Source organism: Drosophila sulfurigaster, chromosome 2R (genome assembly GCF_023558435.1).
Source record: "Drosophila sulfurigaster albostrigata strain 15112-1811.04 chromosome 2R, ASM2355843v2, whole genome shotgun sequence".
Taxonomy (NCBI): domain Eukaryota; kingdom Metazoa; phylum Arthropoda; class Insecta; order Diptera; family Drosophilidae; genus Drosophila; species Drosophila sulfurigaster.
This window is the reverse complement of record NC_084882.1, coordinates 6,574,113-6,601,535: the sequence shown is the minus strand read 5'-3', so window position 1 is coordinate 6,601,535 and position 27,423 is coordinate 6,574,113. Positions and strand designations below refer to the sequence as shown.

The following is a 27,423-nucleotide window of genomic DNA, read 5'->3' as shown; positions in this document are numbered from 1 at the left end:
CAAAGTGGTAATTTTGGTATATTTTGGAATCTATGTTGGTGTCACAGTCATCTGCAATTTGGTAACACTGCTATCGGGAACAGTGTGACCTGCGCTGTTCGACGGCAGTGTCGGAGTCAGAGTTTTGTTACGTGTAGAAAAATAATAAAAGCTCTGTGAAAATTGTGCAAATCATTCTAAACCGTTAACCAAAAGGTAAGTGTTACATATGTGCATAACGTGTAAATGAAATAAGTTATGTAAATGCAGTGCATTTGCCCCTTTACAAGGCGCATCAAGCAATTAGCTGCTTGGTTGGTGGTGCTCCGCTGGCCACTCAAACGAGACTCATACACAAACACAGTCACACACACTCAACACACACATAAGCATATTTGTGTATTTCGTGGAGCAGCGAGTGGTCTGGTCTGTCTCACACACATACACACAGACAGAAAACAAAATGTCGACCATTCGCATTTCTGAATTGCTGTTGATTTTTTCAAAATAACTTCTGCTTATTTAATATAACTCGATGCTCGAGTACTTGAAAATAGATTATGCTATCTATCGCATGAACTGATGAACAGATATCTTTCAAAATACTCATCAGTGCCTTCGAAAGTGTGAAGAGATTGTGAATTTGTGTGTGAGGTAAAGCTTCAATATTGATTTTTACAATGGCTTTTGTGTGTAAAATTGTCCGGAAATTTGCGTCTATCTAAATTTGAATAACACAACTGCTCTTTTTATTTAAACGATCTCTGATGTACATACGTCTTTGTGTTGTTAATTAAGTGTCGAGAAATGCGAGCGACGACGGTCTCAACTTGGTTGGCATCGCAGATCAACGCAATCATAGGGTAAACATGGCAATGTATGCGTAAAAAAATTTCTTTAATTCTATTTTGAATTTGTTTTTCTATAAGATATGCATTTGTTTGTGCATATACATATATTTATGCTGTGAGCGTGTGTGTGCATTATTTTGTCTTCTGCGGATCATATTGTTGTTAAGTTTTTACTTTCTCTTTTATTTATGCTTCAAGCTGCTGCGATTAGCTATGTATGTATGTGTGTGAGTGAGTGAGTGTATGTGTGTGCCCATCAGTGCAGTCAATCAGCAGCAGTCACGTTGAGTCTCATGCGCGCTCAGTATTTTATTTTATTTGTATTTAATTTTGGCCTCTTGTCAGCTTTTTATATGGGCTTGAGTTTGCATTGTGCCGTTGCTTTGTTGTTGTTTGTATACACACATGCATTTATATGTATTTGTTTAGCTTTTATGGTCACATTGCATTGAGTTTCGATGAAGGTTTGTTCTAGTGATTGGCAACTTATGTATTTTTTTGCAAGTAATACTTTGCCACATAATGTATACGTTTCATTCGAATTCTTTACATACTCTTATGAAATTCGTTACCGTCATGAGTGACGTCATCATTCGCAATTACAATTGAAAACACTAAATCTATAAGTCACGGTTTTCTGCTAATTATAAATGGTGTTAATAGGATATGGAGGAGGAGGATGATGATGAACTTCCTTGCATCATTCGTGAGTTTAGCTAAGTTATCGATATGATGATCGGTCTTGATAGTTTAGCAATGTCTCAACAATAACCATGTCGTTTATAGGGTATATCGATGGCATGTCAGCCTTGTTATGAGACGCTGCCTCGGAAAGTCAACCTTGAAAGTTGATTGAACTGCAAAAGGAAAATATTTTGACCCCAAGTCCCAATGCAAACACACTTCAGAGCCAAAACAGAGCAGAGCAGTCAATCGCCGCCGCCTACGGGCAGCATATACATAATTTGATTTCCGTTGCTGATGGCGTGGAGAAGGAGCGGACACAGAGAAAGAGAGAGAGTAGGAGCTCCTGTCCTTGCTAACTTCTCCGCTCCTCCTTTTTGCACCAGGGCAGGCTGAACAACAAAAAAAGCAAATCCTGTTGTATGTCTGTCGGCTTGTCAGCAGACAGAACGAGCGAGCGTGCTTGGGTTGGTGTGTGAGTGTGTGTTTGTGGAGTGCTGTGGTATTGGTGCGTTTCATTTGCTTTACTCTTTCTACGCTGTTTCGCCCCCTCAAAATGCCAAAACACAACTCGAACTTGCTCCTCTGTGCTTTGTCTCTGTCCATCGCCTGCCTGGCTGACTTTGCTAGGTGTGAGAGTGTGTGTGAGTGAGTGAGCGCTCGCTTGTATGTGTAAGTGTGCCTTTTGTACATTGAACTCTTTAGTCTGCAGTCTGGTGTGTCGAGCACAGGCCCAGGCCCAATGTTCCAGTCCTATTCCTGGAGTATAGCGCTGTATATCTTGTCACGTTCTGCATTGGTTTTTTTATACGGCTGTGTGGCATGTTCGTTTCCAGATCGAATGCGCAGCTGAAATTCTTGCCTCTCTTTGTATCGTATATTAAATATATTTTATATTTATATATATTTTTTTAGTGATATTTCGTTTAATAGAAATGTAAGTAAGAAATCTAAATTCGAAAATGTCTTAACTATAACATTATTACTTACAACTTTAGAGTCAATTACATTAGAATATTCTGAAAAGAATTAAATGTGTGGTATTAAATGTTAGGAAACATTTACAAATATCTTTCAGGAAGAAAGCTGCACTATGAGATACTTTAAAAGTTGATTTAATAGATCATATACTACATTAGTATTGTGTAAATGATGATATCGTTCGATGTTCTTCATCGTTCAGTTTTAGCATGTTTTCGCTTAACAAGCAATTGCTAATGTCGCTTGGGCAACTTGAATGTGGATACTACGTACATCATTGTCCAACAAATCTCTCCAGCCTCGAAAAATCGGAAATATAATATAGATATTTACTATATAAACAACAAACTTAATGTAAAAAGTTAACAACTGATCAAGAACGAACTAAAGAACAAAATTGAACAATTAACCAAAAAAGTGCGAAGATAAATAGATAACTTTTGCCCGCTTTTTTTTGTATGTCTATAAAACACTCGGAAATCTGTTGATTCTAGCGATGAATTTATTATGGTGTCGCAGACGCTTCATTTAATGTTGGCACAAAGTTATTACACCTTATGTTGTATTGAATATCATATTGTATACACTTTAAATGGATTGGGTCTTGACCTGACCGATAAATAAAAATCTCAAACCGTTTTTGTTGAGTTGCAGTAAAGAAGAATTGATAGAATATATAGTAACGATTATTTGTTGTTGTAGTTTTGCTTTTGGTAGTCGATACTTTATTTTTGTTTCCTTTTTTTTTTTTCGTTTTCGTGTTTTATTCCCTTGTTTTGCCATGCGACAACAGAAAATTACCTCGGTGCTAAGATGAAGTTCCGCGCCAAGATGCAGGATGTGCTTTACATGCGCGAGTTCCAGGCCATAGTTGCAACGCTGGCCAAGCTGGCCAAGGATTGTGTAATGATATTAGCGCAGGAGCGAATGCACTTCATAGTTAATGAGGATCACAGTTCGACATCGTCGCCACTAGTCTGGGCCAGCATTGCGGCCAAAGATTACTTTCCTGAGTACAAAATGAGCCCAGCTCGACCCGAGCATGAGTTTATAGTGCTGGCCATGTCCGCCTCTCATCTGAGTCGCTCTCTCGCGGTACTACGCAGCGGAAGCACAAGCTCGGTGCACAGTTGCAAGTTGAAGCTGAAGATGATACAATTCCCGTGTATTTCAGTGATTGCCTCGGTGGTTTCGCCCAGCTCTTCAGAGTCACGCGAAGTGGTTCATGATGTGCCAGCTACCATAATCCCGTCCAGTGACTGGGCCGCCTATGTGCTGCCTAAGGTGCCGCGTGCGGAGATTGTGCTCGGTTTGCCGTCGTTGCGTCTTATGCGCAGTTTGATAGATAAGCTGAAGAACATCGCGCCAAGTCTTGTATTTCATGGCAGTGCGGCGGGGGAATTGAATCTGGTTTCTGAATCGGATATGGCCACAATCACCACACGCTTTAGTCGTTTGATGCCGTATCCGGCCACCAAAGAGTCGCAGCAGGTGGCAAGTTGCGAGGAGGCTTCATGCTCTGTGGACTCACGGAAGGCGTCGGCATTTTTCGGGGCATTGCAGCTGCCCAACGAGGAGATCATCATTGGCATCGATCGAGAACACTGCATCTATTTGCAGCTAGACGTACGCAACAATGTTGTGTTGCATTCCATTCTTCCAGCTGTTTGTATTTAGAATTTGAAATAATTTATCTTCACCCTGCAAATAAATGCAATCGATATATAAGTGCGATGTTCTATCGATAACGATTTTTATGTAATCAACGATAACCGAAAGTTTATATATATTTTTTTTTTATGCTCTCTGCTCTGCCTGCTCTTCGTCCCAATTTGGCAGCAGCGCTGCGACGCCTGCTGCTCAGACCGTGGCCTCTTTTTTTGTTTCATTACACTCGGCGCTCTCTTGAGTTGCTGCTGCTGTTGATGTTGCATTGCCTATACACCACGAACACAAAGTGTTTCCATATGTGTGTGTGCGATTGTTGTGTTGTTTGCATATTTGTTGTATATTTTTGTTACTGGTTTTACAACCACATCTGCTTGCTCACTCACAACACCACACACTAAACTACAATTGACTTGTATTGCTGACTTGCTGTTGATTCTACAGTAACACGCTGCATTTGCAGGTGAGTAGTTTTTCAAGTTGGCCAAGCAGCGACGTCGCCAGCGACGCTCACGCTGAAAATGAGGCATACGAATCAGCGCTGAGTGGGTCGCTCAAAATGGCTCTCACAAAAAAATTGTGCTCAGGTCAATAATTATATTTTCGATTACTTGTAAACAAAAATTAGCAATGCTATCGTAACAAAAAACATTTTTTAAAGAGGCCATTATATTTGTTATCATCTTTGGTCGAGTTTTTCTAAAAATTCCATTTCAAATTACACATGTACGTATGGCTAGTTCTCTACCGAAAAATGTCGCTTGCGTCACTATTTACAGTGAAAAAACATAAACTGAAACAATTTAAAAAATAAGAAAGATTATTCATATAACTAAGATCGATTTTAGTAACATTTTCTGTTTTACAATTAAATATATGAATGCGATGTTTATCTTAAATGTAATTATCTTAAAAAAGAAAAAATAATTTTAAAATCATTGTTAGCTCGAATTGAAGTGCTAATCAACAGCTATATGATTCATATTTATTTAAAATAAAAATATTCGTTGGTATATGTTTTTTTTCATCACTTTAAATAGTGGCGCATGCGACATTTTCACCATAGAATTACCCATATATACATACATAGAAAACGTCTACACTAGTTTCTATTCGATACCCCATAAATATACCTTGCCCGTCAATGTGTGTGAAAGTAGATCTGTATGTGTGCATATTGAGAAACAAAACAGCTGTGAATGTAACTATAGACGTACTCAAAACACTCATCAGATCAGCTGATCAGGTTAAACTAACTTCACTCCACTGAACTCATCAACAACGAACGACAACAACATCGTCACAGGTACGAAAAAAATTCCAGCGAGTAGTTCGTGTTCTGTTCATCCCCCAGTTGAGAGAGCGAACAAGAATTAGAGCGCTCTCTCACTCTATTAGCATTTGTGGCCATTTTGAGTGGAATATTGTGTTTTTTTAAAGAGTGCAAACTCATTTTGTTTGAAAACTATAAGTTGTTTAAATAAATTAATATTCCATATACCAATATTTGTTCTTAATAATCAAAAATACGTCGTACTTTGACTAACGCATTAGTCGGCCAAATTGGTTTGTTGACCTCATTGTCGTTTAGCGATGAGGGTTGAGTGACCTGTTTAACGTCAATTGAGTGTTTTTGCTTGCCACCGTTTGTGCACATTTTATGAGAACACTTTCAAGTTTATAATATTAACTCGAATTGATAAGAGTAAAATGCGGTGTAAATAATCACAGTATAATTAATATATAAATTCTGTTCATTATATTATGAATCGTAATCTCGGCTGGCTGAGTCAGAGTTGTGCTCTCACTCATTTTTACTCATTTGCCTCACTCGCTCATACGCTCGAGCTTCAAGGTGTCGCCACTGACGTTGCCGTTGTCGTTGCCGTTTCTGCTTCTGCGTTTAGTCTTGAGTTGGTTTTGAGTGCGTGCACAGCTGAAAATATGGTCGTGCTAATGGAAGCAAACGTTTTTTCTATATACCCCTGAGTGCAAATACATACCGTATATATCTAAATTGTAAAAAGTATTCTACGAAAAGGTGCAGTACACAGTAATATTTCCATTGCAGTACGTTAATAAACAATACTAAATAACATACGAATCGGTTGAATATGCTGTGTATGCATACGTTCTTTTATTTCAACAATTTCTTTTGCCTGCCTTCATTTTGGTTTCGTTATGTACATGTATACATATACACACATATTTCGAGTGTGTTTGTGCCTGTGTGTTTAAGATTGGGGCTGTTTGCATGTATACATTTGTGTGTATTGGTGTAACGTCGTCATGTGTTAGCTTTGCCCCTCGTGCGTTCTCTTTCCTGTCTGTGCCTGTGTGTGTGTATATATGTATGTGTAAAGGCGAACGTCGACGTTGCTTCTGCTTCATTTCTGTCTGTGCCGTGTGCTTCCTTATATATTTTACTGGTAATCGACAGTAGTCAAATTGTCAGCAAAGGAAAGAAAAGTAGTTGTGCCAACAAATCGAACTTTATCCTATTGCTTGTTTGGCAATACTGTTTTTGTTTAATAATTTGAGATTTGGTCCGACTCTATCTCGATATTAGGAATGCACCAAATTCGTTTGGGTCATGTATATACATACATATGGATGTATGTATTTACTTGGTATCTTTGTGTGTATTCCAGCTGGTATACTGATGTTATACTAGTATACAAAGTGGCTCAGTGTGTACACACATATCTACCTACATATAACAAGTTGTGTAAATACATGTCAATGACGTATGCATTAAACTTTGTTTGATGTTGCTTTAGTACAATTTCTATTCTGCGTTGCAACAAGTATTATATTTGGTTGATTTTATTGTTTTTTTAAAGCGTTCTCAATCGACCTTTTGCGGGCCTCGACGGCGTGGCAACCGCGTAGCAATAACAATGGCAAGCCAAGGCAAGGTTTCTAATTAATTGTTGAATTAGATCTCGTAGTAGGGTTGCCAACCAGTCAAATGAACTTATTGAGCTGTTTTATTGCGTTCTTGCCTTTCCTTTCGTTTCCTTTGCTTCCCTTATAGCTGCGACGCAAAGTTTTGAAGTGCGCGACAGGAAAATGCTGAATGCAACTTGCTTTACATGGTTAGGTTGCTACAACGTTGACGTTAGCATCGGGCCCTTTACTTTATTATTGTTGTAGTCACAGTGAGACCATAGAAAGCGCACCCTACTCTTCTATTGTTCTCTCTCTCTCTCTCTCTCTCTCTCTCTCTCTCTCTCTCTCTCTCGCACACTTGATTCTCGCTACTGCTCAGCTGTGCGTAGGCCACAAAAGCAGTTTCGTAATAGAAAGTGGGGGAAAAAGAAAAAAACCAGACAGGGCAACACTGTTCGCAGTCCGTTACATTGTGTTCATTGTTGTTGCTGGCGTCATATGCTCGACTGACTTTACATCCATATTCAAAAAAAAAAAATAGTTACAACAATGCACGCACTACAAATAGTTAGGGTTGTGCGAAAGAGAGAGCAATAAAGTGACTTTTTCGAGTGTGGTGATTAGAGCGAAGAGGGAGGAACACGGTGCTTATCAATTATGCGGACTACTAGAGTAGGGTTGACAAGTCCAGCATAAAGGTAATTACATATAACTGCATATGCAGTGTGTATTTTTCTACATATATATGTACATAAGTATGTATGTATATGAATATGTACATAGTTCGAGGCCCTACACGTTTTCAATTGCTGCTGATAAAGCATTATCTACAATATGAGCAACAACAATCGCATGCCATATGTTGGAGTTGCCACACGCAAAGAAAATGTTGTTTGCTCTCTCACACATGAACATACGCGCACATACATATAATAATACACACATAGATGAAGGCGCACCATTTGCGGCCTCGCACATTTTTTCGTGCTGTGTGAAAAACCTGTGGTTTAAGCTATACAAATCGTGTGTAAGGTAGCTGAAAAGCAGAGAAAAAAACCGATTCTACTAATTTTCATGTCTCAATGTTGTTGTTGGTTTCATTTTTAGTGACCTTGAACCCAATTTGGTTTTAGTTTTGTTTATTGTTGTAATTGACAGATGGTTAGTTACGTTTTCAAGTTACAGCCAATTCAACAGCACAAAAGATGAGGGCGGACGTCGAGCGTAAACTACGCATTTATTTTGTTTAGTGTATATCGGGCGTCGCATCGCTGCTGTGTTAAAAAGGGCTCAGTTAACGTCGCCGCGACGTCAACACGTTTAGCTGCGGCGCATCGCTGCTGCTGCTACCGATACAATTGCCGTTTGGGATTGCCTTGCCTGGCGTTTCACTACATCTTTTATTCGTCGCGTATGCTTATTGTATTTTCATATACAGACTTGTAAGAGTGTGAGTGCGAGTGTATGCGGTATCATGCATTGATTCTCATTGGGAAACAAGCATGACAAGTCAGCTACTCACACACACAGCAACACATTGAGGAACGAGTTCGAATTCGTTGCTCACTCATCTCGCTGGGTTGCTTACACAGACAAACAACATACACATCCACATACATATTGAATATATATGCATGTAGTAGAAAGAAGGGGCAGTTAGCCAACAGCAGCGCTGCTTACGAAAAGCAAAATATAAACAAAACGGCCGAGAACAGCTGATTACCAGCAGCACAGCATGTGCGCGCTCATTTTGTGTAAGTTTGTGCGCGAGTGTGTGAGTGCGTCGCTCGCTGTAAAACATTTCCACTCAAAACAAGTCGCTCACACAATCATCTGCTGCGCACGTTAAGTTGCTCTGCTCTCTTTCTCTCTCACTCTCACTCAATAACTCTCTCTTGAACTCTCGTGCACGTGTTGGTGGCTGCTGCTGCTTACAAACAGCTGTTAATTTATTTACATATTTGTATGTGTTTACTGCGCACATATGGTAATAAAATGTGCTCAACTATCAGTGTGAGCGTGTGTGTTCGAGTATACATACATATATAAGAAACTTGGCTGCATGGCAGTTCGTCGTGTGCGTTTTGGTGGTGTATTCTTTTGTGCCGCATAGTTATCAATTTTTATGCTTTTCGCTGCTCTTGTATATGTCGAGGAGTGGATGGAGTACCTGTTCCTTTTTGGCATAAAATGGGAAACAAATCTGCTACTTACCCTCATGCACACACAGATACATATGGCAACGGCTGTTTCTTTGTTATCATTTTCCATTTTCCCGTTCGCACTCCCCTATGTATGCATGACGTCGTAAAACTTCCTATTCTATTCTTCTTTCCCACTGATCTTATTCTTTTTTCTCGTTTGCTTGTTCTGTCCGCTTTTGTTCATTTGCTAAAGGGTCAGAGTAGAGTACGGTCATATTTAAAATGCATTCGCGCATCTATTTTTTTTTGTCTTGTACCTTTTATAAATTTTAACACTGTAACAAATGCAGTAAATTTGAAAACATTTTTTCTTTGGTTGACATTTCTGGAGAATTCAGTAAAAAAAATTACAATAATCTTTTTCACGTTGACTAATATATTGAATACTTTATATTTTTAGCACAAAACTCGGCTCGAAGTAAAAACTGTTAACGCCCCGTGATCTAAAAAGAATACATATAATCCAAATAAACCCAAGACAAACTGAAATCGTGTGTAAGGAAAATTCGGCTTGTGGCTCATTAAAAGTGTTATTGTTTTGTTTAGTGTAGAATTTAAACAAAATTACAATTGCAAACAATATTTTGTGTAGTTGGCATGTTAAGTGAGTTCGATGCCAGTGCGGTTAAGTGTCGTCTATGGCCGAGTCCGTTAAAAGTCAAACGCTCTCTGCATTGACGGAGGGGCAGCACGACGGTAGTACAATAACATCAAATTCGCAACGCCAGTACACCACCAACAACAACAACAATAATAGCAACCATAAAAGCAGCAAGAAACGAAATTCAACGCCTGCAAATTCGACTTTGACAATATCATCCTCCGTCGTCGCCGCCTCCGCACTTCGTTCGCGAAGCAAGGGTCGCAACCTTGCTCAAACATCCACTCCAACAACAACAACTACGATTACAACACCAGCAAGAACCAACAAAAATAATAATAACAAGAAATCTGCATCTCAAGAACTCTCACGTTGCTCCACTGCTACAACCTTTGGCGGCAGTGTGACCAGCTCACGTTTATCGGAGTCGCTTACCACGTCAAATAATATCAGCGATACTTCGTTGTCACCAGGCAGTCGTAAGCGTCAGCATCAACATTACAATAGTGGTCGTCATCATAGTCATAATCAATGTAAGTAAATTTAGATTTAGTCTTTTATAGCATAACAGCTTTGAATTCGATTAGCAAAAATATTCACTTCATATTATTCGATAAATGTTCGATAGTTTTTTATACAAGAAGAATGAAGAAATAATTATTGTAAAACGAGTGATTAAATTGGAAATTATGTTATTATTGACATTATTATTATTTTGTGATTGTAGATTGAAATACATGAAGGCACTTTTTCCAATATCCTAATAATCGGCGATAAACTGTCGTCTGAATATATCGACAATACTAGACTTCAGCTTTTTTTATTTTTACATTCTTAAAATTTAAAAATTTGCAATTGTAAATTAAAGCACAGAAAAAAGATTACTTTTTTCATTGCTTCGATGTTTTGCTGAGTGTATCAACATAGTATATTTTTAAACTATCAAATACACATATGTGCGATGTATTTTTCTGACAATGAATTATATTCAAAAATTGATCGATTTTGTATATTATCGATACAGACATATTCGAAACAAATTTTAGAGGAGATTATTTGACAAAATTTTGATTGTAGACAATTTGAGTTACAGAATTTTCAATATCTGCATCTTCTGCGCCTGACCTTTCAACAATAAAAATATTTTAAGAAACTAAATGAATAGAATAATTTTGCTAATTTTTTTTTGGTTTATCGAATCAAATTTAGACGCAAATTTTTCTACATACCATCAACCCCCAAGCAGTAACCATTGAACACAAAAACTAAAGCTCTTGTTATCATGTCCCTTACAGCAGCTCCTGGCGGCGATCAATACGTGGAATTAAACTCGCCGCTCAAGAAGCGTCGTGTTCAAAAGCCGCCCACATCAGTTAGTGAAGCAACTAGCGGCGAGTTATCACGACTATCAACCGGAGCTGGTGCCACACCAAGAGCAACATCTTTGGAGAATACACCACGTCTGGCATCTGGCGGAGATTGTGTCGCTCAACGCACGCGCTCCAAGACTCACACACCCGAGGAACTGCCAAGTACGAGCAGTGCAGCGCGGCTCGCTGCCAACAATAATAACACCAGACGGACAAGTGGAACCTGCAATCACGTCATTGGAGTGACACCACAGCGCGGTGCAGCTGCCCGCGCAGCATCCGGAGGAGCAGCACGCAACAGTAGCTCTAACAGCGGCAGCAATTTGTTGAATTATTATCGCAAGACGCGCAAAGTTAGCCACACTCGTGCCAAGCCATCAGCATCTGAACAGCAGCAACTCGAGGATTCCATTCAGAAATCCTCTGCCAACGATCGAGAGAGCAGCAGTGCCCGCTTACAGGCCAGCGGCTCAGCTGTGATTGCTGCTGCAGCGGCTATTGACGCCGCGGCATCTGGTGAACGTCCCCAGGGCATCAACAGCAACAGCAACGTTGCTCTCAAGCGGCTGTCCAAGAAGGGGAGCAGCAGCAACAACAATAAGTACACCAAATATCGCAAGAGTCGGCGTAATCATCAGCAGCAAGTGCTCACTAGGATTGACACGACGTTGAATAAGATCACATCTGACGACGAGGGTCACATCAACGAATACGGCAGATTGGAAGTCGAGCAGCAACCACTGCCTTCGTCCTCAGAAGCTGAGGAAACTAATAAAATAGACAGTGGTGAGGTCGACGACGCCGAGGACGACGTCGGTGGATTTGACGGCGGTGCTTCCGCAACGAGCGTTGGCTTTGAAGCTGCTATAGTTTCCACGTCAGACGCCGAAGAGGACGAGCAAGATCCGGATCAAAACCAGGAGCAGGACGACGACGAGCAGGAGGAAGAAGTGGAGCCAGAAGAAGAAGAAGTGGGTTTCTACGAAATAGTTAACTCGGCGGACTCATCGTACGAGGAGGACGCTCAAATCGTTGCCGAAGAGGACGAGTTAAGTGAGGAGGAGGACGTCGACGAAGAGGACGACGACGATCTTGAGGAAGATTTCGACGAAGAAGAAGATCTCTCAGAGGGTGAATTCGCTGAGCATATTATTGGTGAACTTGGTGGTGAGTTTCTCATTTATGTCTATATTTTAAAAAATAAAAATAATGCGAATGCATTATACATATATGATCGCTTGATCGACTAAAACTCGCGGAAATAAATTAAATAGTACATATGCAGTGTATGAATCTATGTCATATATGTACATATATAAAATTGTAGATAAATTTGTAGTAAGTGCTTAACAAATTATCAATTAATATACCAATGATTTCTTTGACCTGAAATGTTAATGTATTTGATTTCGAGTTCACTTTTTAAGAATTGTTTTGGATTAATCCTTGAGTGCATTCCACTCACTTGTTAACTATGATCTGTCGCTTGCATTTTGTATTCATGTATATATTTATATTAATGTAGTTCCCTAATTGTTTTTTATTGTTATTGTATATTTATTTATAAATTTTGGCTTGTAGACAACTATGTTTTCTTTTCGCATCCTCTTAAACTTAACTCTCAACTAATTAACAAATAACGGGCCAGTGTTGCCACACCAAATACATATTCGTTTCGCATTCGGCGTTCACTTTGATAAGTGTCGCGAATCTCTTATCAACATACAAATGAAACAATTCTTGCTCGTCACTCCATATATGTATGTGCACTTATATATACATATGTATTATATTAATTGTTGTTGATAAAAAAAAAAATAACATTCGCAATGCCAACGCACTTCGGCAAAAGGCAGTTCAAACTTTTACGTCGCGGCGTTTGGAGCTACAAATTCTTAGCAACTTAATTAAATTCATTGAAAACAAAGTATTAAATGAAATAGGAAAGTGCATGTGTAAATAAAATACCTAACAGCTTTGTAAAGCAGGTGTGTTCTTTTTGCCTAAATCTACACCAACTCCACCACTTTTTCAACTCCACCTCATCCAACAACAACTTCCCTCCTCCGACTTGAGGCCGAGGCCCTGTGTGCTGTTTTCAGGCCCATTTATTCACCACAGCTGACTTCGAATAGCATTAATTGTCGTATATGTATATAATACACTTACACTCATCATTCGATTGATTCATACGCCCATTGAATTGCAACCTATAGTTTTTTAATGACAATATATGTATGATGTGCATATGACTACTTATTTTTGTGCATAATATGTACATACGTTATAATTACCAATTTATTATGAGTCCCTTTAAAAACTGTCAAGTGTATACATACAATGTTAATTTTTATGGCGCAGTATGTCTTGGGCAGTGTGTCCCTATCTTATTGACATTTTATTTTCGTTTCATTTTGCACGTTGTTGTTGTTAATAGCTGCAAATTAGTTTTCATTTTAAGTCTCTTGCTAAAATTTACGATATCTATTTCTCAAACACAATTAAACCGTAAATAAATTTACAAGAATCAAAATAAAGGCATATGTATTACAACATATATTTATTTATACGTATGCGAAGAATATGTATTGAATATTTCATTGCTGATGCCTTGTGTTGTTGATGATGATGATGATGTTGTTGTTTTTGTGCAAACAAACTATAACAAAAAGATAAAATTTAAATAAAATTAAAGAATAATTGTACATGCAATGCAATCAAATGAAATATAATATATAAATAATGTAAAGCGACGTCCACAGAAAGAAAGGTAAAGAGATATGCTAAAGACTTAGGCAGAGTGAGAGTCAAAAGAGAAATAAATAAAGTAGCAACACAGCAGCAGCAGCAGCAAGTAAACGGCAACAACAACGACAACTCTTAGCAGCAGCAACAACAAAAGTGCAGCAACAACGAAACATAAAAAATGGGGAATACAAAAACTCAAGACAACTCAAGAACAAGACGAACAACAGCAACAACAGCAGCAGTGCGTGTGTGCGTGCGTTTGAGCGTGCTTCTGTGTGTGTCCATCTATACTACATACAATCAAACAAACAAACAGAGTAGCTTAGTGCCGAGCAGCAACAGCAACAACAATAAGAGCAGCAGCAGCAACATCATCATTGTCAGCGACTGAGCGTCGCAGAATCTTTCCACCACCCGCCACGAAACCAAACCACCCCACCCCACCCCACCCCGCCCTATTACCAGACTTGCCCCTTGCCACTCCACCAAACCCCTTCCTGGTCGCCCAACACTGCGCTCTTACATTTCTTTTGCATTCAAATACCCAAAACCAATAAAACGAAAGTAAAATAAAATGAAGAGAAGGCAACAACTACAACAACTAACGTAGTAGAGTAGCTGCAAGCAACAATAACAAAATACACCAAAATTATAAAAAATAAAAACAAAAAACAAAGCTGTTTAACTGTTGTCTCCCACTACTCTACCCCCCTCTCTAATTGCCGCCCAACAACAACAATCAAAACAACCAAATCAATCGACCAACGCCACAACAATAACAACAACAACTAAAGCTACGCCACACTCGAGTCGCAACAGACGCAGCAGCAACAACATTAGCAGCAAACATACAACAACCTCCAACAACAACGCCACCATCACCAGCAACAACAACAATAGCAGCAGCAAACAAAACAAAAACACGCTGGCAACTTACTCATCGACAGCTCCACCGACAGCAGCGTCGGCGGCAACAGCAGCAACACAGCCGTTGCCAGTAGTTGCAGTAGCGACAGGAGCAACAACAACGTCGGGGAGCTATCAGCGTGCCGCCCCCCCGGGCCAACAAATTGGCGGGGGCGTAGCGGCACGGGCGACACGTAGCAATGCTGCTGCCGCTGTTGGCATTGTCGATTACAGTGTTCACATGACGCCATACGGCGCCGCACAGCAGCAACCACAGCAACCAGTACCGCCTCCGCCTTTGCAACAGCAGCAGCAGCAGTTACTGCCAGCTCATCAGTTTGCTGCTGCGCATCTGTCTTCCTTTGTGACTCCCACTGCACCGGCGACGCAACATTTTCAAGCAGCCGCCTTCTTTACCGCAGCTGCCGCACAACAACAACAACAGCAGCAGCAGCAACACCATCATCATCAGCAGCAACAACAACATCAACACCATCAGCAACAGCATCATCAGGCTCAGCAACAACAGCCGCATTATTATCACAGTTCGGCTGCTGCTGTCGCTGTTCTCAATCTACAACAACAACAGCAGCAGCAGCAACAACAACAACAACAACAGCATCCTCAACAACAAACACACCATTATAATTCTACAGGGCCGCAACAGTCTCGGCCAGCGCCTCTGCCTATTATCTATCAGCAACCACGTTACGCCGCAGCAACATTTGTGCCGCCACCAACACAACAGCAACAGCACACTGTCTACGCACAGCAGCAGCAACAACAACATTCATCCCTGCGACGCAGTTCACGTAGCAAAACGGGTTCCTGTGTGAGTTCCGCAGCAGCCGCACAGCAGCAGCAACAACAGCAGCAGCAGCAGCAACATCATCTGCAGCAGCAACATCAACTGGCAGCTGTTGTTGCGCCCGGGACAGCTGCTGCTGCCAGCCTACAACAACAACAGGGGCCGACAAATCAATATCAATATCATCAGCAATTGGGTGGCAATACCGTTGTTGTTGCTGTGCGCCAGCAACAGCAGCAACACCATCAACAGGCGGCATTGCAGCAACAGCACCAGCAACTGCATCAACAAGCGCTGCAACAGCAGCAGCAACAACGTGCCACAATTGTTCAGCCCGGTTTTCTGTTTAGCTACCGAAGTAGCCACAACCAGCCACAACAGCAACAGTCACAGCAACAGGCAACGCCCAAGGCGACACATAGCAGTGGTAAGTGGCATTCAAGAGGAGGAGGAGCCGGAGGACGAGCTCCTTCCTGTGTCTTCTTCTGGCGATTAAAGATGGAGATGAAAATGAAGATGAAGAAAATTATAAAGAAAAAGAAAAACGAGGAGATGGAGGAGCAACCCAAGCCGAAAGCAAAGCGGAGCGCGATTGTCGTATATCACCATAACCTTACTCACTTTGACTAGTTCTTGAGTTTGATTAAAAGTCCCACACACACACACACACGCATATAAACACACACATGCGCACGTCGTAAGCACTTCACGTACTTTTTAGGTTCGGCTGAGTCGATTGAGTAGTAGATTGAATAATAGATACTCGTCTTCTTGAAGGAGTGTCATCAGTGTCAGACTAGCCGTGGTCCGCTAATTTGTATAGTGTATATATATCCAAAAATTATTCATATTCTTGGTATCGGTATCGGTATATTTTGGATATATTTCTCTTGGTGTTGGGTCATCAATCAATCAACACGAATACGAATCATCTCAATGAAAAGAAATTGTTTATTTTCTTTTATTTCCCTGATCAACATGCATCTCGCATACTCACCATCTATTTTCACTTTCATTCGTATCGATAACACGATGTTGTGACAGCCTTGATAGTTTGTGAGCTTTACTATCATCCCATCATCCCCCTGTGCATAAATAATATATGACCCCTTTTTCTTCCCCTGCTGGCGTCGTTCGTCGCTTTGCTCGCGGTATTCATCCCTTAAAAAAAACACTCCCCCTCCCTAAAAACAAGAACCACAATGACTGATTTAATTTATCTTTGCATTTTTTTCCCTCTTTCTCTCGCTCGTTCTCTGAAACACTTCTTTTTGTGCGCGTTTCGTTTTGTAAAACATCAACAAAAAAATTCTTCAATTCAGCAGCTTCGGATGCATTAACATATAGTTTGATGGCACAACAGCAACAACAAGCTCCAAATGGACCGCCGCATGCAGGTGGACAGCAATTGACGTCAGGTAAACAAAGCAAAGCAAAGAAACAACAACAACACGCATTATTAACCCATACACAAATAACATTTAACTGCAGCTACACACATGTACTTTTCATTTAATCTCATTTCTATAAATCTAATTTTTTACTCCCACCCGCAGTACTGTTCAAATGTTTTTATTTACGGCACACAGGGTGACCCGGGAAGTAGCAAGTGGCAGCAATCAGACAGTTTCAGTTTTTAATTTGCCATAACTAACCCAACAACTATCGATAACAACGGCACTGTTACATGTCATCGTATTTTTCTATTCTCGATTATCGATTATTATTTGTTTTTTCGTCTTTGTTGTTGTCAGCTGCTCTTTCTCTCTTATCTCTTTGTCTCACACACACACACTATTTTCTTGTATTTGTACACTTTGTACGTTTATATTTTGTGTATATATCGAAAAAATTACATTTTACACAATTACAATTACAGCAATGCAATATTAATCACGACTTTTTCGTTTTTTTTTTGCTCTTCTTCAGGTTCCAATTCAGCAAATCTCAGCATTGTCGCGGCAGCATTGAGCGCCGCACGAGACTCGGCAGTTAACGTGAACATTAGCAGCGCGGTGGGCGCAACCAGCAGCAGCACCGCCAGCGGTGGCAGCAGCAGCAACAGCAACCAGAGTGCCTCGGCTAGTGGCGGCAGCAATGTGACGACCACATCATCAACCCAATTGGCTGCTGCTGCTGCACAGCAAACGGCTGCAGCGGCGGCCACTGGTGCCGCTGCAGTGAACGCAGCTGCCGCCGCCGCTGCAGCAGCGGATACAGAGAGCGATGACAGCGAGGTGGGACGACTGCAGGCGCTGCTTGAGGCACGCGGTCTGCCACCGCATCTGTTTGGGGCATTGGGACCACGAATGACGCACATACTCCATCGCACCATTGGCAACAGCAGCACATCGAAGGCAAATCAGCTGCTGCAGGGCTTGCAATCGCATGACGAGAGCCAGCAGCTCCAGGCTGCCATCGAGATGTGTCAAATGCTGGTCATGGGCAATGAGGATACGCTGGCCGGCTTCCCGGTGAAGCAGGTTGTGCCGGCATTGATTCAACTGCTGCGTATGGAGCACAACTTCGATATCATGAACAATGCGTGCCGCGCCCTGGCCTACATGCTGGAGGCGTTGCCCCGTTCTGCTGGAACGGTGGTAGAAGCTGTGCCCGTATTCCTCGAGAAGCTGCAGGTCATCCAGTGCATGGACGTGGCTGAGCAGAGTCTGACCGCATTAGAGATACTGTCCCGTCGCCACAACAAGGCCATACTGCAGGCAAACGGCATCAGCGCTTGCCTTACTTATTTGGACTTCTTCTCGATTGTAGCGCAACGAGCTGCTTTGTCCATCACCGCCAACTGTTGCCAGAACATGCACTCCGAGGAGTTTCATTTTGTGTCCGACAGTCTACCACAGCTGGCCCGATTGCTTTCGCAGCAGGACAAGAAGTGTGTGGACAGCGTCTGCACCGCCTTCTGGCGCCTCGTCGAGAGTTTCCCACACGATGGCAAACGATTACAGCAGATTGCAAGCCCTGATCTACTCAAGAATTGCCAGCAACTGCTGGTGGTGACGCCTGCCATTCTCAACACCGGCACCTTTACCAACGTCGTTCGCATGCTGAGCCTAATGTGCGCCGCCTGCCCCGACCTGGCTATCTCATTGCTGCGCAACGATATTGCAGCTACATTACTATACTTGTTGACGGGCAACGCAGAGCCTGCGGCAGCAAGTGCCACTCATGTGGAGCTGGTGACTCGTCCGCCATTGGAGCTTCTGGAGTTGACTTGCCTCATTGGCGAACTGATGCCGCGTCTGCCGCTGGATGGCATATTTGCCGTAGACGCGCTGCTGGATAGACCCACGCTCAATACACAGGATCAGGTGCAGTGGCAATGGCGTGATGATCGCGGAGCCTGGCACAACTATTCCACCATCGATTCGCGTCTTATTGAGGCTGCGCATCAGAGCAGCGAGGATGAGATCAACTTGAGCACTTTGGGTCGCACATATACCGTCGATTTCCATGCCATGCAACAGATTAACGAAGATACCGGCACCACAAGGTTTGTGCAGCGCAAGCTCAATCCCAATTATGTGGCGCCCGCTGCTGCCGGACAGGATTTAAGCACAACCGGTGCTTCGGCTTCTACTTCGGCCGCAGCAAGCGGCTCCAGCAGCAACAACAACAACAATATCACTAGCTCCAGCGCCAACTCTGCCAACAGTAATGCAAACCAAGCGAAACGTCGTCCCTCATTGGATGCGCGCATCGCCTGCTTGAAGGAGGAGCGTGGCTTGGCTGCTGACTTTATTAAGCACATTTTCAATGTACTCTACGAGGTATACAGCTCGTCAGCTGGTCCCAATGTGCGTTACAAGTGCCTGCGCGCCCTGCTGCGCATGGTCTACTATGCGACCCCGGAGCTGCTGCGTCAGGTGCTTAAGTATCAGTTGGTATCGAGTCACATTGCCGGAATGCTGGGCAGCAATGATTTGCGCATAGTTGTGGGCGCTCTCCAAATGGCCGAGATATTGATGCGCCAGCTGCCTGATGTCTTTGGCACACACTTCAGACGCGAAGGCGTCATTTATCAGTTCACCCAGTTGACCGATCCCAGCAATCCCATTTGCGCCAATCCATCACCCAAGCCACTGAGCACCAGTGGTAGTCAGCTGGCCACGCCCACTACCAATGCAGGTGGCTCACAGAGTGCACCCGCTTCGGCGAATAGCTTGCAAGTGAATCCCTTCTTCATGGACAATGTCACAGCTCCGTCAACAGGCTCGAGCAGTGCCAGTGGCACGCCCAGCAGCTCCAAACATCAATCGTACAGTGTCAAGAGTTTCTCGCATGCCATGAATGCGCTCACCGCCAGTGCCAATGCAGTGCCCAAGCAGCAGCAGAGTTCGTCTGCATCAGCTGCTGATGGTACTGGCTATAACTACAGCAGCTCGGCGCCCTCGTCGTCCGCCTCAGCGGCAACAGCAGCGGGAGGAGCAGGTGCAGGATCAGCCCCAGCAGCGTACTTTGTTGCTGCCACATCAGCCACTGATCCACGCCAGTATCTAAACTTTCAACAACCGGCGGCGCCTTTGCCGGCAGCACAACTGGAACTGGTGCCAGCGGGCAGCGGTGGTCAACAGCAGCAGCAACAGCTGTCGACGCAAGTCATCTACAATAGCTCCCAAGGCGTCGCTAGTTATCAACAGCACCAGAATTTGATTGTGGCATCAACCAGTGCAGCGGCGGCAAACAACAACAGCGGCAGTGGCAGCAACAATTGTTCGTCATCGGCGTTGCAGCACAAGATGACGGACATGCTGAAGCGTAAGGCGCCGCCCAAGCGCAAGTCGCAAAGCAGCGGACGCGCCAAGTCGCGACAAGAGGACTCCGCAGCAGCTGTGGCTGCTGCTAGCTCAGCCAGTTCAGCGATGCACGAGCTGCTCAGCCGTGCCACAAGTGAGTGCAACAACAGTTCACAAGTTGCATATATATTCAGTTATTGTCTTTTTGCTTTTTCAACAGGTCTCGGTAGCAACACTGGCGGTCGCAACACACCCAGCTCTGGTTCAGGATCAGGGTCGAGCAATTCCAAGTCGCGTTTCAGCGCCGGCAACACAAACAATGCGAGCGGCTCCTCAACGAAATCATCGTTCCTGGCATCGCTTAATCCGGCACGTTGGGGCCGGCAAACGGCGCATCATCATCACCATCAGCAGCAACAACAGTCGTCGTCGCATCACGGACTGACCAAAGACAACAGCGGCAGCAGCAGCAGTGGAGGAGCTTGCACCACCTCAGCTGGCTTGGCCTACGCAGGATCACAGCACGGCGGTGCTGCTGGCATGAATGCCGCAGCCGTTGCCGCAAGCATCAGCAAGAGCATTTCGCATGCCAATCTCATTGCGGCCGCAAATCGCGAGCGTGCCCGCCAATGGGTGCGAGAACAGGCCATTGATTTTGTGAAGCGATACACGGAGCAGGAGGCACGTCGCAGTAAGCGAGACAGTGAGAGTAACAGCGGAACGGGCACTGGCGCTGGTGGCTCGGGCTTGGGGTCGTCAGCATCGGCTGCATCGGCCACCACATCGCTGGCGAGCACCAGTGTACTGGAGCGGCTGTCGAGCATTTTGCTCAAGCTAAACGGAAGTTATCACGACTGTCTGGATGCGCTACTTGAGCTGAAGACAATCCTGCTGGAAAGCGACATATCACCATTTGAAGTGAACCATTCGGGTCTCATCAAAGCAATGCTCAACTATATGACCAGCGAGTCGGGTCTGGTGGATCGCGATGCTCGTCTGCGCAGCTTTATGCACGTTTTTGCCGGACTGCCGTTGGAGCCGTTGCTCCAGAATGTTGGACAATTGCCAACCATTGAGCCGCTGGCGTATGGCGCATTTGTGGCCAAGCTGAATGCTTGCGTCACACAATTGGAGCAATTTCCTGTCAAAGTCCACGATTTCCAAGCTGGTCCAGGTGGTCGGTCCAATCAAAGTGCTCTGCGGTTCTTCAATACACATCAATTGAAGGTAAGTTTTTCCCATCTTGCTCTTGAATTGAAGAACGTTTCTTTACATTGTATTCCATCATTTTAGTGCAACTTGCAGCGGCATCCACAGTGCAGCAATCTGCGTCAATGGAAGGGCGGCACCGTTAAGATCGATCCCTTGGCTATGGTCCAGGCAATCGAACGATATCTGGTGGTGCGCGGCTATGGTGGCATTCGTGCCGACTCTGATGACGACAGCGAAGAGGATATGGATGACAATGTGGCTGCTGTTGTAATGACACAGTCGGGTTTCAAGCACAAGCTACAATTCCTCATTGGGGAGCATGTGCTCCCCTATAACATGACCGTCTATCAGGCTGTCAAACAGTTCTCGCCGCTGGTCAATGAGCAACACGAAACGGACAACGAATCCGAGATGCTTTTAGGTAAGCTATTAACTTTAACTGATCCATCCTCAAGTTAATCGATTTCATCTATGCTCCTAACAGGCAACAGCAGCATTTGGGTGCAACAGCATACTATTTACTATCGTCCAGTGGAAGAGGAGGGCATTGGCTCCGGAGCGAACAGCTCTTGCAGCAGCAGCAGCAATAACCAGGTTCATGGCCAGCACAAGGCCAGTAGTGGCAGCAACACGTCCAGTTCATCCCACGTGGCTACCTCATCATGCTCCTCATCGTCCTCGGCAGCCACATCGAGCGGTGGCAAAAAATCGCACAAATCTAGTAGCAAATTCATGCGCAAAAAGACGGAGCTCTGGCACGAGGGCATCGCTCCAGCTGTATTGTCGCCACTGAAGCAGTTCCTGAGCAGCTGTTTGCCCCCCGATGTGGTAACTGTGCAGGATGCTTCATTGGATGCCCTTTGCATGTTGCGAGTCATTCACGCCCTCAATCGTCACTGGGAGCATCTCTACGGTTGCGTTGTGCGCCAGAATATTATTCCCCAGTCGGAGTTTGTACATCCGAAGATCACGGCAAAGGCGAATCGACAGCTGCAGGATCCACTGGTCATTATGACTGGCAATCTACCACAATGGCTGCCTCAGATTGGCATGGCCTGTCCCTTCCTCTTCCCATTCGAGACGCGACATTTGCTCTTCTATGCGACCAGCTTTGATCGGGATCGTGCTCTACAACGCCTTTTAGACACAACACCAGATCTGAATGCAGCCGAATCATCGGAGCGTGTTGCTCCACGTCTTGACAGACGCAAGCGGGCTATTTCACGTGCCGAACTGCTCAAGCAGGCGGAACACATACTCCAGGACTTCGGCAACTCGAAGGCTCTGCTCGAGATTCAGTACGAGAATGAAGTGGGTACTGGACTGGGACCCACTTTGGAGTTTTATGCTCTCGTCTCGGCTGAATTGCAGCGCACTGATCTTGGACTCTGGAATGGCAGTGACAGTTATCGCCACAATTCATCCAATATTGCGGATGTTGTCAAGTCATCAAGCGCAGTGCTGCACATTGAGGATGCCTCGGAAGCAACCAGCGAACTGGCAACTGCAGCAACTACTCTGGTTAGCAGCACCACCACCACAACAGCCACCGCACATTTGACCCGCTCGAGCAGTCGCAGCAATGCCCTGCGCAACCAACAGCAACAGCAGCACCAGGCGGAGCACAGCTCTACCAGTGCAGGAACTAATGATAACGCTTTAAATATGATCATTGCACAGCAGTATAGTGATATGGCTGCCACCGACGGCGGCAGCACAACAACAACAGCAAACGCATCGCAAGTGCTCGACCAACAGACAACAACAACCACAGTCACAACGACAACACCAATGGGAACAACAATTGCCACAGCCACCTCAATGGTTAGCTATGTGCACACTGCACACGGTTTATTCCCGCTGCCGTTGGGCAAATCCTCCAAGTTGCCACAGATGACCAAAGCCAAATCGAAATTCAAATTCCTGGGCAAGTTTATGGCCAAGGCGGTGATGGATAGCCGCATGGTAAGTGTATTCTTTCACAGTCTTCATTTTGAACTTGACGTTTTAAACAATATTCTTTTTTATAGTTGGACTTGCCGTTCTCATTACCCTTCTATCGCTGGCTGGTCAGCGAGGAACACTCAATTGGCCTGGCTGATTTGTTGCGTGTGGCACCCGAGGTACAAAGCACTTTGGTGCGACTACAAGATATGGTGCGACAGCGCGAGGACATTGAATCCGATGCTAATTTAAATTCCATAGAGAAAAGCGAGAAGGTAGGCGACCGCCCTATCTACACATTTATGAACAAGTCTAATCATTATCATCATTGCTATACAGATTGAGCAACTGGACTTGGATGGTTGTCCAATAGCTGACTTGGGGCTGGACTTTGTACTACCAGGACATGCTAATATTGAACTATGCCGTGGCGGACGGGATACGCCCGTTACCGTGCACAATCTCCATCAATACATTTCGTTGGTCACTTACTGGTTCCTCATCGAGGGCGTGCAAAAACAATTCGAAGCTTTGCGAGAGGGTAAGCTGCTATACAAACACAATGGTTTTCCCTTCAGGATTAAGTAATTCTTTTTAATTTCGATGACAGGTTTCGATTCAATTTTCCCCATACAACGTTTGCGCATGTTCTATCCGGAGGAGCTGGAGTGCGTCTTTTGCGGTTCGGGCAGCGAACAGCATCAACGCTGGGATCTCAAAATGCTGCAGGACAGCTGCCGCACAGATCACGGCTTCCATCAGGAATCTCAGGCCATACAATATTTGTATGAGATTCTCGCCTCATACAATCGTGATGAGCAGCGCGCATTTTTGCAGTTCGTGACTGGATCACCGCGTTTGCCGACTGGGGGATTCAAGGCACTCACCCCGCCTCTAACCATTGTGCGCAAGACGTTGGATGGGAATCAGAATCCCAATGATTATCTACCATCTGTGATGACCTGTGTCAACTATCTAAAGTTGCCGGACTACTCCAATCGCGATGTGATGCGGCAGAAACTGAAAGTGGCTGCCAACGAAGGCAGTATGTCGTTCCATCTATCTTAAGAAGGACAGCAAGCAAGACATGAGGACGAAACATTCAACAATGCAACAAGCAAACAACAAAACATGGGAAAACAAATCCACAACAATAGGAAAACTTTAATTCATATTCAAGACATGCAAAACAAGCCTTTTCTATATCCTACTCAATCCAATGTATCTATACTATATATATGATATGTATATAGATGGGATTTGCGTAAACACGCACGCACACCCAACACACACACGCTCATCATTTTACCGGATAGCAGGATAAACCCAATCAAACCGCAATATCAGCGACAACAACAGCAGTAAAACAACAACAACAATCACTTATGCAATCAATTCTAGTGCTTAACTTGTCCTATGCCATTTATCATCAATTTTTCTCTTTTAACCGTCGCACCCAATCCCATAGACAACTGGCCAAATTTCGATATATAGCAAATATATTTTGTAACATTCTCAAATTGCATAACTTATGTGTTGGTCGCGTCACTCCCACTTATATAAAAACTATATATAGATATGTATTTATATATATTAATAATATATATAGTGTTCATACTACAAAAGATCAAGAATTGAAAATGCTATTGAATAAAATAAATTAGTACAGCGCTGAAAACAAAAACTATATAGAAAGAGGCAGCATAGAAGCTAAAGCAAAAGCTGCTAGCAAAACCCCCCTTGTTCTTTATTTAGTTCTGAAAAATTCAAGTTGGCTCATAATTCGTCTATAGTTACAAATGATTTGTTTTTAATTTTTTTTAAATTTCATTAAGTTTTTTGTTGGAAAAGCATAAGCATTATGTATGAGCATAATATTTATATCTGTAACTGATGGAAACGCTTAGAAGCTGAGGAAATGAGAACAACGCGGCAATTTCTCCTCTAATCTTATATATGTAGAAATAGATTAAATTCAGATGATAATGGAAAAATAAATGAAATAAGAACGCCCACCCTTGAAAAAATTAAAATTAATAATAAAAATAAAGTCTATACATATACATATATATAAAAATATAAAATAATTATACAATTTAATGAATAATTGTGTATCTACAATGCCTCTAAAGCAAATATTCTGCAAGCTGTGTTAATCTATCATAGCAAAAAAGCCACAAATATAAAATAAAATAAAGAAAAGTAAACATAAACATAGAGTGTGGAACGAAAGCGAAAGTAAATCAAATACAACTGATGAAATTGATCTAATGGAAAATTCAATTGAAATCGTCAAACAAAAATGGACAGATTGAAGTTGACTCTAGCGTTTAGTTCACATTTTCATACAAACTATATCTATACATAAATACGTACATATAAATATTTACATATATACACGTACACATAAACATAAACTGTAATTGTAATTGTATTCAACGATTATTAACTTTGTGTTTTCGTTTAAAAAAAACTAATAAATCGAATTGCGTAATCGATCTAAAGAATTGAATAATGAAATCTTCGACCGATTATTGACTTCTACAGTACTGATTGATTTATGATCCCAATGATGATGATAACGATTAATATTATGAGAAACAACAAAAAATTATAAAATGCATCAAGATATCAATACAAATTAAATTGAATAAAATCTAGTGTTTAAAATTATCATTATAATTACAAAATAGTTACAACATAAACACAGCAACAATTGCTTTACAATAACAAATGAAACCAACAGCAGCGACAACAACAACATCAAATGCAAATAAAACTGAAGAGAAAAAAATACAATTAACGTCTGCAAGTCTTTTTTTTTAGTTGTTAGATTTTGCGTTCTTTAAAAGGCTGAATAAGAATAAGAATAGTTATTTTAGAGAAATCGAGAATTGGATAATATGCAATCCAATTGTAAAGGACCCTTCCTGCTAACAACAAATAGAAGACGACTAGACTATTACAGATAAAATTGGATAACCCAGGAATGTAAATATAGCTGGCAGCACACAATTGAAATCAACTCGAATTTAAAACTATATAAGCCTCAACATGGGATCTGCTTGAATCAGTTTTCTTTTTTCCAAAATACTGCGACTTTTTGGAATCGGCTTGACATCGATTATGGCTATGGTCCACGGCCAGAGCAACTACTGTCAGAAGGGCTTGAGTGCCTCCGGCGTGAAGCATATTGGCTGCCAAAATAGTGGGATGACATTTTCGCTACATTTAATATTTGTCTGCAAGCTGCTGAACGACATCTGTTCCCCTCCTTATTTGCATTAACGAGACGGTGCACTTATTGGCTGTTCATAATATAAGACGCAATCGATTGGCGTTGGTTAATTTTCCGTTTATGGTCCAGCCAGACGTGTGGACACCGTGCTTTGGAGCTAAGCAGCTTGACGGCGCTGAATGTGTACCGTTGTGTAAAGTTGCGAGATGCCTGCCACAATACAAATGCCTTCGCAGACAGTGAACAAAACTTGACGTTGATTACTTATAGGAAGCCTAGCCAGGATCTGCTGACACAGACCATTCACTCGTGGTGGCTGGAGTACGACAGTCATTAAGAATTCTTCCTCCAACTGGACTGAAGCGTAATGATTACCTAATTACATGGACACGCTAATTTCTCTGCTTTGTCCTTCAGCTTGTAATTCTTCAAGCAACAGATCAATTAGAATCTTTGCAATCATGGCCATGCAGAGAAACTTTTCCTTTGGATGAGTTTCTGCTAGATACGTCATGCTACGTAACCGGCATCGCAGGTGCTGGCCGACAGCTTGGCACCAATGTCAACTATCCAGGTTTATGAT

At 42.8% G+C, this 27,423-nt stretch overlaps 2 protein-coding genes and 1 long non-coding RNA gene across 8 annotated transcripts; 2 read left to right on the top strand and 1 right to left on the bottom strand.

Moving 5' to 3' along the window:
• The first annotated feature begins 60 nt into the window (after positions 1 to 60).
• Positions 61 to 26,401, top strand: LOC133837448 (E3 ubiquitin-protein ligase TRIP12). 6 transcript variants are annotated; one of them, XM_062268218.1, is made up of 12 exons: positions 61 to 195; positions 9,660 to 10,393; positions 11,159 to 12,397; positions 15,541 to 16,119; positions 17,015 to 17,110; positions 17,622 to 20,600; positions 20,667 to 21,673; positions 21,740 to 22,079; positions 22,143 to 23,623; positions 23,689 to 23,877; positions 23,942 to 24,143; positions 24,213 to 26,401. In XM_062268218.1, exons 2-12 carry the CDS (start codon positions 9,898 to 9,900, stop codon positions 24,668 to 24,670), a joined length of 9,066 nt encoding a protein of 3,021 aa, XP_062124202.1. In that variant the 5' UTR covers positions 61 to 195; positions 9,660 to 9,897; the 3' UTR covers positions 24,671 to 26,401. The 6 variants fall into 6 exon arrangements, with proteins under 6 accessions (XP_062124202.1, XP_062124201.1, XP_062124200.1 ...); XM_062268217.1 differs by having other exon boundaries at positions 11,156 to 12,397; positions 17,018 to 17,110; XM_062268216.1 differs by having other exon boundaries at positions 11,156 to 12,397.
• On the top strand, positions 69 to 4,223 carry LOC133837453 (checkpoint protein HUS1). Its single transcript, XM_062268228.1, has 2 exons — positions 69 to 195; positions 3,289 to 4,223. The coding sequence occupies exon 2, from the start codon at positions 3,309 to 3,311 to the stop codon at positions 4,170 to 4,172; it is 864 nt and encodes a 287-aa protein (XP_062124212.1). The 5' UTR covers positions 69 to 195; positions 3,289 to 3,308; the 3' UTR covers positions 4,173 to 4,223.
• Positions 4,057 to 9,664, bottom strand: LOC133837454 (uncharacterized). The gene is made up of 2 exons (XR_009893808.1): positions 9,270 to 9,664; positions 4,057 to 4,196 (listed from the first exon to the last, which is right to left on the bottom strand). It is a non-coding gene; the product is annotated as an uncharacterized LOC133837454 (long non-coding RNA).
• Positions 26,402 to 27,423: the final 1,022 nt, after the last annotated feature.